At 50.0% G+C, this 14,291-nt stretch overlaps 1 protein-coding gene across 1 annotated transcript; it reads right to left on the reverse strand.

Moving 5' to 3' along the window:
* Positions 1–992: 992 nt before the first annotated feature.
* On the reverse strand, positions 993–13,569 carry LOC140255896 (uncharacterized). The gene is given in 20 exon segments (XM_072343914.1): positions 993–1,324; positions 1,778–1,916; positions 2,137–2,324; positions 2,785–2,917; positions 3,173–3,349; positions 4,143–4,303; positions 5,679–5,828; positions 6,347–6,509; positions 7,014–7,215; positions 7,337–7,608; positions 8,267–8,372; positions 8,528–8,699; positions 9,254–9,392; positions 9,860–10,047; positions 10,479–10,611; positions 10,856–11,032; positions 11,553–11,713; positions 12,189–12,338; positions 12,555–12,717; positions 13,258–13,569. Coding segments are annotated over 20 exon segments (3,339 nt in total). The 5' UTR covers positions 13,447–13,569; the 3' UTR covers positions 993–1,148.
* Between the last annotated feature and the right edge of the window lie 722 nt (positions 13,570–14,291).

Here is a 14,291-nt window from a genome sequence, read left to right on the forward strand (position 1 = left end):
TGTAGCAACGAAAGAAGTTCAGATCTCTGCATGCTTTCCTCAGCCACACCTAATAGGACAGTTCTCGGCTCGTTATAATTTGAAAAAGAAGACTCCAGAGTGAAGATCAGAGCCTAGTTTCCTTTTAGGTTCCCCTTTCTGACCTGTTTTTATCACAGAACTTGTCTGTATCCTAATCCTTGGCCCGAGCAGCCTGATATGTAAGCAAGCACTTCTGTTACCTTGGTTCCCATTTCTACAACACAGGGAAGATGGGGCGGGGGGCGCATGGCAGCCAGGGTCAGGGGGAAAAGAAGGTCAGGAAAGCTTCATCATACGTCTAGTGGGAAACCTGCGCAAGGTTCCTGTGTTGTATCGATGTGTTTATTTGTTTCCTAGAGAACTTACTTTCTGACATCTCTGCCTTGTGTGTGTGTGAAACAGGATCCATGAGTGTCAGAACTGCCATCTTCATCTCACCTGTTTGGAATTGTGCTGTTACAGCACTGTGCTTGCTCAGTGTGCAACTGAGGGAGCAGTGATGTGCCTCTCCAGTGTCAGCTCAAGCTTCCCAGCTGCCTCCTATCCAGGTGTGGAGGAGATTCAGGCTGGGAGGAGAAGTAGGGGTGGGGAGAAAGAGAATTCAGCTTATTCTAGGGGCAGGATCTACAACTTCTGTACCTCCAGGTACAAATGCTTTATAACAGCTGTCAGAAATGGCACTTGCCATCCTCCGAGTGTCAGTGCATTAATTGCAGCGGTTTGGCAGAACAGCCACCGGCTTTGGTGCTTTTCTTGCTGGTTTGCTCATAGAGCTCAGGTCATGAATACTCATCAGCTCTGGATGAATGGCCTGTGCTGTTCCTGTGCCCTCCTTTTTGCTGACAGAGAGCTGGTGTTGTGCTCTGCACCCCACCCCCTGGTGCCCCAAATGCTGGCATGGCTGGAGACTGCAGGCAGAGCTGAAAAGGCTGTGCTGGTCATCACAGTGCAAAATGCTTCACAACAAAGCTGTTTCAGTCAGGATTTATTAATGCTCAAGAAAGAGAGAGGTGTCACAAGGCACTGGTGTGTTTTTCTTTTTACAGTATTCCTGAGATTAAAGTAGACACTATTTCCAATTACTATTTATACTGATGTTAGGTACTGCTCCCTTCCGCTGTTGATCCTTACCGAGGCACAGCACAGATCCTGTAGGGCTGCGGGGCCAAGGTGATGCCCATTGTGAATTTGAGGTCGAGGATGGTGTCTGGGGGAGCCTGGAAGGTGAATTTCTGGAGCAGAGCCGTGAAGAAGAGGAAGAGCTCGGCGCGGGCCAGCAGCTCACCCAGGCAGGCACGCTTCCCTGCAGAGACAGCCACCAGCATCCATTCAGCCCTGCTGGAAAGGCCTCAGCACCCACCTCCTGTGGGAACATCACCCTGCCCACAGCCCCTTGCCTGCCTTACATTTCCAGCACCATCCCAGCTGAGCTTCCCAGTGAGCTGTAGCACAGTCTGCCCCCAGCTGGGTGATGCAGTGATGGCACGTGCATGTAAATGTATACACACACATCTTATCCTACCCTGCTGGGATGAGCAGTGCTTCATGTGCTGGCTGGGAGCCGAGGCATGGAGGTAAAGCACCAGAGAAAGCAAGTGATGCTCGAGCGGGAAATTAGAGATGCTAAAAGCACATCCCATGGACACTGCCAGTGCCTGCTGCTTCCATCACTACGCTGTTCAGGGTCTCCGCTGTGCACCCTTGAAACCCCATCCCAGTGTTTTGGCACAAAAGCATCAAGTGCAGCAGATTTTACCTATAGAAAATGGCATAAAAGCCTCCCTTTTCCAGAACTGACCATCCTTAAGGAAGTGCCCGGGGTTAAAACTGTCAGGGGTTTCCCACTCCTTCTTGTCAATCATCACAGAGGACAGATTTGGGATTATAATAGTGCCCTGTGAAGAGAAAGAAAATCACTTTGCACTCTCTGCCACTGCCAACACGAGGGAAATTTTTACCTTCCTGTGTGCTTGCCATGAAGAGCATCTGTATTCAAATCTATCACAAGTATTTATTCCTCGGGGGTGGTCTCTGGATGGGGTAAGGATGCGGCAGCTTTGTCCCTTTGTGGACTGGGATACAGGAGTGTTCCAAGTCTTGTCCAATGAGATTTACCTTGGGCAGGTAAAAACCAGCCAGGACTGTGTCCTTCATCGCTTGTCTAGGCAAATTGAAAGGGACGATGTTGCCTTTCCTCTGCACTTCGTGGATGACAGCATTGGTGTAGGGCATGTTGTTCCTGTCCTCCAGAGCTGGCTGCCGGGACTGCCCAACAACAGCATCGATCTCAGCTTGCACACGGGCTGTTTGGAAAGAGCAGCAATCAGCAATGGTACAGTACAGCCGTGGATCCCCTGGGGACACCATGCTGTTTTTGCAGCGTGGCTCCCCCAAGGATCACCCACATCAATCGTGTCACCAGGGCATTTGGGTGCTTGCATCTTCAGGTACTAAATGGGTCCTGTGCTCTGCACCTGTCACCTCTGCCAGAATGCCTTTAGGGGTCTCCAGTGCTTGTTGGTGAGGTTGCCCCTTTTGTCTCTTGGTATTACAATATTAGAGGGGCAAGGATTATCATAGCAGAGGCACGTGCCTGAATGTAAAAACCCTCAAACTGTTGCTTGTGGTTATTTCTCTGCAGGTGCAAAACTCTACACTTGCTTCAGTTGAACCTTACCAAGTTTCTCTCCTCTCCTGCCCTGAATAGAGTACCTCACCAAGCTACAAGAGATAGCAACAGGGTTGTGCATGTTCTGCCCTTACCTTGAATTTCTGGGTATACAGCCATAAACAGCAGGGCCCAGCGGATGGTTGTGGAGGTGGTCTCAGTCCCAGCAAAAAACAGGTCGAGAGTGCACGCCACCAGGTTATCCTCACAGAAGTCACTGCCATTGGGCTTCAGAAAATCTAGTGTTAGTGCCATGTGAAAAGCAAGAACTTCCTCAAAAGCAGATTCTGTTCTGCCCCAGGAGTTTTGCTAGAAGCTGCAGGCCCTCTGCATCCCCACTCCTCCAGTGGAAGCCCCAAACCTAATGTCCATCCTGAGCTCACAGATGGACACACCAGCAGCTCAGGTGGCGAATCTTCTTTGTTTCTCAGCCCTCCTGATCTCTAATCCCCACTATGGAAGGGTTTGCTCCACATTGCTGACCTTGGCCATCTCCTGCAGGTAGCTGTCGATGAAGTCCCGGCTCTCTGAGGGGTTCAGGTCTTCCTTATGTTTGCTGATCTTCTCCTTCACAAAACCTTTCATGAGCCTCCAGTTTTTAAAAATGGTTTGATGAGATCCAGGGAAGTACTTAATTATGGAGGGGAAAGCATTGTACAGCTTTGGGCAGGAAAACAAAAGAGGAAGACTGAGTGAAGGACTGAAAACCCAATTGCTTTTCACAACTTGAAATGCCTGCAAAGCCACAACCCTACATTGCTGGAGTAGGTGGAATTAACTCATCTCCAGAAGAGCATCTCACAGCTGTGAGAAGCACCAAGGAAAATCCCAGAGCAGGGAGAAACATCTCCTGGGCTTGGTCAGCCCCCACACTTGGTGATGGCCTCCCCTTGAGCAGTGTGTGCAGTTTTGGGTGCTGCACTATGTAAGGATCTAGAACTATCAGAAAGCATCCAAAGGAGCGTTACAAAGATGGAGAAGGGTCTGCAGGGCAAATGTATGAGGAGTGCTGAGGTATGTTGTTCTGTTCACCATGGAGAAGATTAAGGGGAAAAGATTAAGGGGAGGCCTCATAGCAGCCTGTACCTTGTCCCAGGGAGTGGAGAGACAGCTCTGAGCTCTGATCTTTGGTGATAATAGGATGCAAGGGATTGGCATGGAGCAGTGTCAGGGGAGGGTCAGGCTGAGCGCAAGGGAAAGGTGAGAACAGAACAGCTCCCCAAGGCAGTGAGCATGATCCTGAGCTGCCAAAGTTCAGGGAGCACTGTGACACCACTCTCAGGCAAAGAATCTGGGCTTTCAGTGTTCCTATGTAGAGCCAGGAACCTTGTGTGTACCTTCCTAACCTGGGATATCCTCTGAAAGAGCTCAAGGTTTTGCCACTGACTGCAAAGAAGAAAGGGTGGCCTTGCAAAAGTGCACGCTGCCTGTGCTGGGGACAGAAGGGCTGTACCTGGCTCATTATCTTCCCATGGAGGGTAACAGACTCATCCATCAGCCGCAGCAAGTTTTGGAAGTTCTCATCATGGTATTCAAACCGGTTGCCAAAGGTGATGGAGCAGATGACGTTTGAAACAGCATTGTTGATTTTAAGGTGAGGGTTGAAAGGGTTTCCTGGAGAAGGAAAAAGGGAACAATCTTTTCTCCTCTCCCCATAAAAGGAAAATAGTCAATAAGTGAAAGATCCTGGGTGGGCACCTGCTTAGAGATGATTGTTTGGAAAGGAAGATGTGAAATGGTTGCAGAAGAGCCAACACCATAGGAATTAATTAAGAGTATTGCTGTTAACAGGCCCATGGAATTTGCTAGAGGTCTCAAAAGGAGCAACAGTCAAAGGTGGGCTAAGAGTACTGCTCTCAGTGTTACACAGCTGTATCTGTCAGTTAATCTGAGGGCAAAACACCTGTAGAAGGAATCTGGGATGCTGGCAGGTTGCTAGCATTGCTTGTGAGATGAGGAGGAAGAGGATGTTGGTGTGTTAGTTAGCAACTGAAGGTGAGCCAGTAGTGTGCCCAGTGGCCAAGAAAGCAAATGGCATCCTGGCTTGTATCAGAAATACTGTAGTCAGCAGGAGCAGGGCAGTGATCATCCCTTTGTGCTCAGTACTAGACAGGCCACATCATGGGTGCTGTAGCAATTGGACAGATCACTATAATGGGAAAGGCATTAAAACAAAGGTGTGATGATAAAAGGACCAACACAAAAGAGAGGTGCTATAAAGGTTGGGAAGAAGATTGCTCACCTGTAACAGAAGATTCTAAATTCACAGGGGAAAGCTTCAACAAGTAGCAGTCAGCCCTTAAATGAGGTCTGGAGACATGGAACCAGACTCCCCCCCTTCCAATCACTGCCTTCACCTGTGCTCCCAGGGCTGAGTCCTTTCCCCAGATGCTCAATCAGTGGTTCAGGCCGTGACTCAGCAGCTTCCCTACAGATACTGAGTTTTGGGCCCCTCTCTCCAAGAAATACATTGAGGCCCTGGAGCACGTCCAGAGAACTCTGATAGCCAGCTGCAGTGGGATCTAGGATGGTTCAATCTGGAGAAAAGAAGGCTCAGGGGATACCTTATTGCCCTCTATGTCTCCCTGAAAAGAGGGTGGAGCAAGGTGGGGTATGGCCTAACTTCCTACATAACCATGATAGAACAAGAGGTAATGGCCATAAGATTTTCCATGGGACGTTCAGAATGGATATTACAAAAAATTTCTTTTCAGAAGGATTGATCAGACATTGGCATATGATTCTAGAGAGATCATGGAGTCATCAGACCTGCAGGTTCTCAAGAAAAAAGAACTGTGGCACTGAGAAAAATGATTAGTGGACATGCTGAGGGTGGGTTGGGGTTGGATTTGGTGACCTTACGGGTTGTTTCCAACCGCAATGATTTGGTTGTTCTATGATATTTCAGCAGGTATTAGCACGGGGGAAATTAAAATGAGCCAAGCTGGATTCTGCCTTCAGTGCAACAGCTGAGGGAAGAGCTCCTCACCCTGCTCATCCCTGAACGCATCCGTGAGGAATCGGCACTCCTCCTGGATCTGCTCCTCCAGGCTCCTCTTCCTCAGGCCAAAGTTTCAGAGGGTGGTCAAGGTGAACCTTCTCTGCTGCTTCCACAGGTGCCCATTGGAGGAGATCAGCCCTGCCAGAAGCATTCCAGAGTGAGTGAAGGCAGATGGCCTCAGCAAGGGGAAGAAACTGGAGGACATACACCTTGACAAATGAGGAAGCATGAAAATGGCTGTGCTCAGAGTGAATGTGAAGCCACAATATTTCCCCCAGCTTTCCACCTGGTATGTCCAGAAGAATGATGCTCTCACTGTTGTATTGGTTGTTAATATACAGATGGTAGCAAATATACAGAAGGAATAAGTAAAGGAAAACTCACCGGTGGTGCCTTGGCTGAAGAAGCTGGGGCAGTCCTCACTGAGGAGCAATCTCCAAGAGATGCTGCCTCAGTGGGAGTCAGCCCTTAAATGAGGTCTCAGAGGGGATGGAGTCGAGCTCCACCCCTTCCGGGAGCACAGCTCCATCACTCTCACCTGTGCTCCCACAGCTGACCCCATACTTGCCTCAGCTGATTAATCAGAGGTTCAGGCTGTGATTACCAATCTCCCATACACACTGTGTTTCAGATATGTGGCACTACTGATAACTCACCCAGTTTGTTGAAGAACTCTGCATCCATAGGAACTTCAGCACGATCCAGGAAGTTATCTCCCTGGGTTACAAGGGCTTCCTTGATCACTTGCAGCCCATTTAAGATCACAAAAGTCTGGGTGCCTACTTGCATGCTGAAGATATCTCCGAGTTCTTCAATAATCTGGAAAGAGGGTAAATATATAAAATGGGATTGATTTGCAAGGACTTTTTTTCCTGGTACCCTCTACTGACAAGGAAGGACAGGCAGAACTAAAACTGAAATAGCGCAAGCTGAGCCCAGGAGAGTGATCGGATAAATACTGGCTTGACTATGTGCAGCCTTTTTGTTTCCTGAATCCATGTTCAGGCATAGATATAAACCTTCCAGGCTGCATTTTTGAGGCTCTGCAAGTCTCAGGTGAGCAAGAGTTTTCAGCAGTTGTTTAACTCCCTTCCCTGCTGCCCTTGTCCTCAGACCCACGTACAGCTGCAGTAGTGGAACTTGTGATGCTGTCCCATGCCCTTTGCTCAAAAGATATGGCTCTGTATTCCAAGGCAAACCTTATCAAAGTTCCAGCTAATCAAGGGCCAACCTACTTCCCACTCCTGGAAAGCTCTCTGTGGGACATTGCATTAATGTGATTGGGTAGGGTAGGTCCCCTCACCAAGATGAAAATCCTCTTACCTTCTGTGTTGAGGCCAAGGGGTCTTTAGCAAACATATATTGCACGTTTCCAACAAAAGGGAAGGAAAATGGACCGGGGGGGAAGTCCTTCGGCTTTCTCCTCTTCATGTAGTCAGAAATGAGCAGGAAGACAAGGAGGAAGACGAAGAGCATCTGCAGGGAGATGCTGTCCCAGAGGAAGCGCAGCATGGTGCGGCTGCAGCTGTGGGCACAAACGCACAGGGGCTCGGGGCTGCCTTTGGGCTGCTGCTTCCTCAGCCACACCTGTGGCTTCTCGACGCGAGAGAAGGCTGCCCGGAGCCGCCACGGAGCCTCTGACTCACGGGCCGAGGGTCCGCTGCCACGGGGCGCTGCTGGCAGGGCGCAAATGGCGCTGAGCGCCGCGCACGGACGAGCGCGTCCTGCCCCGGCGGTGACACCGGCCCCGCTGCCGGCCCTCCTGCCGGCCCTTCCCTTCTCCTTCGATGATGAACGCTGCCGTGCGCGCTGTTTTGCTGCCGGCTGACAACTGCCGCGTTCCCGTCGCGCCGCGCGGCCGCAGCCCCCACTCGTGATGCGGTGGGCGGTGCGGGCTGCTTCTGATTGGGGACGGCAGCTGCGGCCAATGGGTTTGAGTGCAGCAGGGGAGCGGAGCTGCTGCCGTCCCGTGATTAACTTGGAAAAGTTCAGTCACTGCTTATCATGGCACCCGAAGTGTTCCCCTGCACTCGCATGGGATGCTCCGCTCTTAAGATAAACATCTTCACCCCTTATGCTTTGTTGAAAAATCAGTGCAGAAGAAAAGGAAGCCAGCACCCAGTACACACGGTGCAGTGTGTAGATAAGGAAGCAACAGAGTATGAAATTAAAAGGAAGTGATCAGTACTTGTTTGCCCACGCAGTGCTAATTAAAGAGCTGTTCCCATGTCCCAGAGATCAGACCTGCACCAGAGAGCAGGATTAGAAGGAAGCTGCTGTGGAGTCTGGGACGGCAATAGAAAATCGCATATTCACATGTGTGAATAAAGTCTGCAGATACTTTGTGTCTGTTAACACACAGTAGGATTGAAGCAGCCGGTGAGAAGATCCATCATTCAGTTCCTGCCACCTGTCTGGCACAGAAAGGGAAGGAATGGGGCAGAGCTTTGGGCTCATGTCTCAGTAATGATGTATTGATGTACCAGAATGAGAGGTGCCACAAGGTACGTCTGTGTTTTATTTCTTATAAATTATTTTCCAGAAATCAAAGTTAAAAAACGTTTCTGATGTTGTACCGCAAGGGCTGGTTCTGTGTTATGACTGAACTGGGACACGGCCCAAGAAAGGCAATCTCTAAACCTTTGCAGATGTTCTTGCAGCTGAGAAGTGTGGCCATCCTGCCTGGAGTGAACAAAGTCCTGAGCTCCTTATTCATTGACAGCAACTGCTTTCCAAGAGACAAAACACATAGAGGTTGTTACAATGGCCCACAGCAGCTGGAGAGGGCTCAGCTTTTGAAACCCTTCTAAAGGGAGAACAGTGGCTGTGCTACCTACCGAGGCACAGCACAGATCTTGTAGGGCCGCGGGGCCAAGGTGATGCCCATTGTGAATTTGAAGTCGAGGATGGTGTCTGGGGGAGCCTGGAAGGTGAATTTCTGGAGCAGAGCCGTGAAGAAGAGGAAGAGCTCAGCGCGGGCCAGCAGCTCACCCAGGCAGGCGCGCTTCCCTGCAGAGACAGCCGCCAGCATCCATTCAGCCCTGCTGGCAAGGCCTCAGCACCCACCTCCTGTGGGAGCATCACCCTGCCCACAGCCCCTTTGTCTGCCTTACATTTCCAGCACCATCCCAGCTGAGCTCCCCAGTGAGCCGTAGCACAGTCTGGCCCCAGCTCAGTGAGGGCACGTGCATGTAAATGTATCTTATCTTACCTGCTGGGATGAGCAGCACCTCATGTGCAGTTCCCATGTGCCTGGCTGGGCTCCAGTGTGTGTGGAGCCAAACCACCAGAGAAAGCAAGTGATACTTAGGCAGGAAACTGGAGATGCCAAAAGCACTCTCCCCAAGGAAGCTGCTGGCCGGGACAGGGCACCATGTGATGGTGGTGGCTCAGCCCACTGACCTCAGCTGTGTGGGACCAGGAGCACAGAGCACTGCTCTTGCATTGCTGAATACATTCTGGGGTCTCCAGCATTTTTGTAGTAGCTCTGAGTCTCCCTGATGCATCTGGAAGCCCCATCCCGGTGCTTCAGCATGGAAGCACCAAAGTGCAGCAAATCTTACCTATAGAAAATGGCACAAAAGCCTCCCTTTTCCAGAACTGACCGTCCTTCAGGAAATGCCCGGGGTTAAAACTGTGAGGGGTTTCCCACTCCTTCTTGTCAAACATCACAGAGGACAGATTTGGGATCAAAATAGTGCCCTGAGACAATAGAAAGAAAATCACTTTGCACTCTCTCAGGCACCGCCAACAGGAGAGGTGTTTCTGCTCTCCCTTCTGCTTGCCATGAAGATCATCCATAGTCAGATCAGACACAAGCATGTGTTCATCTCCTTTTGCCTGGCTGTATTTTTCTACTTCTTGGCTGCTTGGATGTTTGATCAATATACACTTGCACTTTTCTCCCATCAGCATTTTTTTTTTGGCCAAGGATCCTCTAAGAAAAGTCTGCATGAGGAGGGCTCTCTTCCTTGAGGCTGCGTATGGATGTCTCACCCCCATGGCTTTCATTCTGGACACTGAGGATGCAGTGTGCTGGAAAGCGGTTTGGGGACAGCAAAGTATGATCCACAGGAATGACCTCGGTAAGGGGCAGCAATGCTACATTTTTCTCTCAGCTGGAATGGGGAAATGGGAGCCTCCTCCTAACAACTCCGTATTGGTGTTACCTTGGGCACCCGGAAACCAGCTAAGACTGTGTCCGTCACCGCCTGTCTCGGCACATTAAAAGGGACAATGTTGCCTTTCCTCTGCACTTCGTGGATGACAGCATTGGTGTAGGGCATGTTGTTCCTGTCCTCCAGGGCTGGCTGCCGGGACTGCCCAATAACAGCATCGATCTCAGCTTGCACACGGGCTGTTTGGAAAGAGCAGGGATCAGCAATGGTACAGTACAGCCATGGATCCCCTGGGAACACCATGAACTTTTTGCTATGCGAGTCTTCAAAGGACCATCCCAGGTCAATTGTGCCACCAGGGGATTTGTGTAAGGCATGTTTGTCACTTCAGCAACTAAATGCGTCCTATGACCTTTTCAAAGCTTCTCCGGCTTGTGCTATAAAGCCCTCAGGGATATTCAGTGCTTGTGGGGGAAGTACCTCTGTTTGGTTCTTGGTCCCAAATTAAAGCATTACAGAATTACCAGGGAAGGTTTTAAAACAGCTTAGACACGTGCCGAATACAGAGGAAAGCATTAGTTCTTCATTTGTATGAGTACAGAGGGATTCCTGTTTTCCCTTTCACCAAGATTTATAAAAAGGAAAAGCACAGCCCTGTTGCTACTTGTACCTTGAATTTCCGGGTATACGGCCATAAACAGCAGGGCCCAGCGGATGGTTGTGGAGGTGGTCTCAGTCCCAGCAAACAGTAGGTCAAGAGCACATGCCACCAGGTTTTTCTCATGGAATTCCCTGCCACTGGGCTTCAGAGAATCAAGTGTTAGTGCCACATGAACAGTGAGGACTTCCTCAACACCCCACACAGTTCTGCCCCAAGGGTTTTGGCATTAACTGTATCCTCATCCCTCTAATGGATGCCCCAAAACCAGTGTCCATCCTGCGCTCATAAATGGACACATCAGCTGCTCAGGTGGGGAATGTGGTTTGTTTCTCAGCACTCCTGATCTCCAGTTCCCACTGTGGAATTGTTTGCTCCACATTGCTGACCTTGGCCATCTCCTGCAGGTAGCTGTCAATGAAGTCCCGGCTCTCTGAGGGGTTCAGCTCTTCCTTATGTTTGCTGATCTTCTCGTTCACAAAACCTTTCATGAGCCTCCAGTTTTTAAATATGGTTTGGTGGGATCCAGGGAAGTACTTAATTATGGAGGGGAAAGCATTGTACAGCTTTGGAAAGAAAAAGAGAAGAGCAAATTGAATAAAGGACTGAAAAACCCTTCTGTTTTCAAAACCTGAAAAACCTGCAAAGCCACAGCCCTACAATGCTGGAATAGATGGGATTAACTTATCTACCTGCAGAGGAGCATGCCAAAGGATTGGTATCTCCATTTCACAATGGAGTGACTAATGCCTTCCCCAGTCACAGCAGGTGATCAGTCACACTCTCAGTGATATGGGGAGAAAGGGAGCAATGTGAGCATCGCATAGCTTTAAAATATGGCTGAAAGGAATTACTGACTGATGTACTCTGTATGGGAAATGGCAACAACATCCTTGATTTGTTCAGTGGTGCTCCTTCCCAAAACCACTCCTAGAGAGATTTTGGGGTCTACAACATAAAAAGGATATAAAACTATCAATGAGTGTTCAAAAGAATGCTGTGTCAGTGCTGAGGTGTCTACAAGCCAAAGTGTATGAGGATCAGATCAGGTCCCTTGGTTTGTTCATCAGGAGGTGAGGACTGTACCTGGCTCATTATTTTCTCATGGAGGGCAACAGTCTCATCCATCAGCCGCAGCAAGTTTTGGAAGTTCTCATCATGGTATTCAAACCGGTTGCCAAAGGTGATGGAGCAGATGATGTTTGAAACAGCATTGTTGATTTTAAGGTGAGGGTTGAAAGGATTTCCTGTGGAAGGAAAGGCAAACAATCGATTTTCTACCTGTGTCCACAGAAAAGGAGAAAAAAGCAACTTCATCAGTGGGAAAATATTCAACAAGAGAAATGAGTGACCGTCATTGAACACCTTCTTGGAGATGGTTGTTTTCTTTGGAAAGAAAGATGTGAAATGGTTGCAGAAGATCAAACACCATTGGAATTCACTGGGAACACTGGTGTCAACAGGCCCAAGGACTTTTTAAAAGGTTTCAAATGGAGTGATAAACCAAAGGTGGGCAAAGCATAACGCTTTGGGTGTAACCTAGCTGCATCCATCAGTTAACCTGAGGACAAAACACCTGAAGAAGGAATCTGGGATGCTGGCATGTTGCTAGCATTCCCTATGAGATGCTGTATTTTTCAGCAGGTATTAGCATGGGGGAAATGAAAACAGTCCAAGTTGGGTTCTGCCTTCAGTGCAACAGCTGAGGGAACAGCTCCTCACCCTGCTCATCCCTGAACGCATCCGTGAGGAATCGGCACTCCTCCTGGATCCGCTCCTCCAGGCTCCTCTTCCCCAGGCCAAAGTTTCGGAGGGTGGTCAAGGTGAACCTTCTCTGCTGCTTCCACAGGTGCCCACTAGAGGAGATCAGCCCTGGCAGAAGCATTCCAGAGTGAGTGAAAGAAGATGCCCTCAGCAAGGGGAAGAAACTGGAGGGTATCTGCCTTGATAAAGGGTGCTCAAGCCTGCTGGTGACTGCTCACCATGAATGTCAAGCCATGGCATTGTCGCCAGCCTCCATTCTGGTATAACTGAAAGCTCAACACATTGACAGCACATGTCAGACATGCATTTCAATAGATAGCTCACCCAATTTGCTGAAGATATCTGTGTCGAGAGGAATTTCAGGGCGATCCATGAAGTTCTCTCCCTGAGTCACAAGGGCTTCCTTGATTAGTGGAAGTCCATTTACGATCACAAACGACTGGCTGCCTGCTTGCAAGCTGAAGATATCACCAAGTTCTTCAGTAAGCTGCACAAGGGGTAAATATAGGAGTAATAAATGGGGATTGGTTTGCAATGATCTTTTCTGCAGAAAGAATGCATGCCCTGGTGTCGTCCACCCACAGGGAAGACAGACTTGCAATGGAAACAGGGCAAGCTGAGCCTGAGAGAGATGGTAGAGTGGTTGCACAAGTTCAAGGATGTTGGCTTGATTGCATGCAGTCATGTTCCTCTTTTTGTAAATCAGATTTCAGGAGTTGCTGTAAACCTTCCAGGCTGCACTTTCCAGATTTTGCAAGACTCAACTGAGAAGGATTTTCCAGCAATTGTTTAACTCCCTTCCAAATGTTTTTCCCATTAGACCCACCTACAGATGCAGATGAACTCATGGCACTGTCCCATGCCCTTTGCCCAAGGGATGTGGCACTGCACTCCAAGGCAAACCTTATCAAAGTTCCAGCTAATCAAGGGCCAACCTACTTCCCACTCCTGGAAAGCTCTCTGTGGGACACTGCATTAATGTGATTGGGTAGGGTAGGTCCCCTCACCACGATGAAAATCCCCTTACCTTCTGTGTTGCAGCCAAGGGGTCTTTGGCAAACATCAATTGCACGTTTCCAACAAAAGGGAAGGAAAAAGGACCAGGAGGGAAGTCCTTCGGCTTTCTCCTCTTCATGTAGTCAGAGACCAGAAGGAAGACAAGGAGGAAGACGAAGAGCATCTGCAGGGAGATGCTGTCCCAGAGGAAGCGCAGCATGGTGCGGCTGCAGCTGTGGGCACAAACGCACAGAAGCTCGGGGCTGCCTTTGGGCTGCTGCTTCCTCGGCCACACCTGTGGCTTCTCGACTCGAGAGAAGGCTGCCCGGAGCCGCCACGGAGCCTCTGACTCACGGACCGAGGGTCCGCTGCCACGGGGCGCTGCTGGCAGGGCGCAGATGGCGCTGAGCGCCGCGCACGGACGAGCGCGTCCTGCCCCGGCGGTGACACCGGCCCCGCTGCCGGCCCCGCTGCCGGCCCTTCCCTTCTCCTTCGATGATGAACGCTGCCGTGCGCGCTGTTTTGCTGCCGGCTGACAACTGCCGCGTTCCCGTCGCGCCGCGCGGCCACAGCCCCCACTCGTGATGCGGTGGGCGGTGCGGGCTGCTTCTGTTTGGGGACGGCGGCTGCGGCCAATGGGTTTGAGTGCAGCAGGGGAGCGGAGCTGCTGCCGTCCCGTGACTAACTTGGAAAAGTTCAGTCACTGCTTATCATGGCACCCGAAGTGTTCCCCTGCACTTACGTGAGTTGCTCCGCTCTTAAGATAAACATCTTTACGGCTTTTGCCTTTTTGAAAATGAGGCAAGGAAAGAAAAGGAAGCCAGCGCCCATTTGTTTCCTCCCACGATGCAGTGTGTAAAAGAGGAAGCAATAATGTAACAGGGGGAAAGCCCAGTCTGAAAGGGGGAGTAATCCGTACTTGTTTGCTCACGTAGTGCAAAGAAAACAGCTGCACCACGCACCAGAGAAAACAGAAGTGGGGAGAAACCACTGTGGATTCTGGAATGGCATTAGAAAATCTGTATGTGAAGAAAGTCTGCAGATATTTTGTGTCTGTTAAAGCGG

Source organism: Excalfactoria chinensis, chromosome 8 (assembly GCF_039878825.1).
Source record: "Excalfactoria chinensis isolate bCotChi1 chromosome 8, bCotChi1.hap2, whole genome shotgun sequence".
In the NCBI taxonomy this organism is placed as follows: Eukaryota; Metazoa; Chordata; class Aves; order Galliformes; family Phasianidae; genus Excalfactoria; species Excalfactoria chinensis.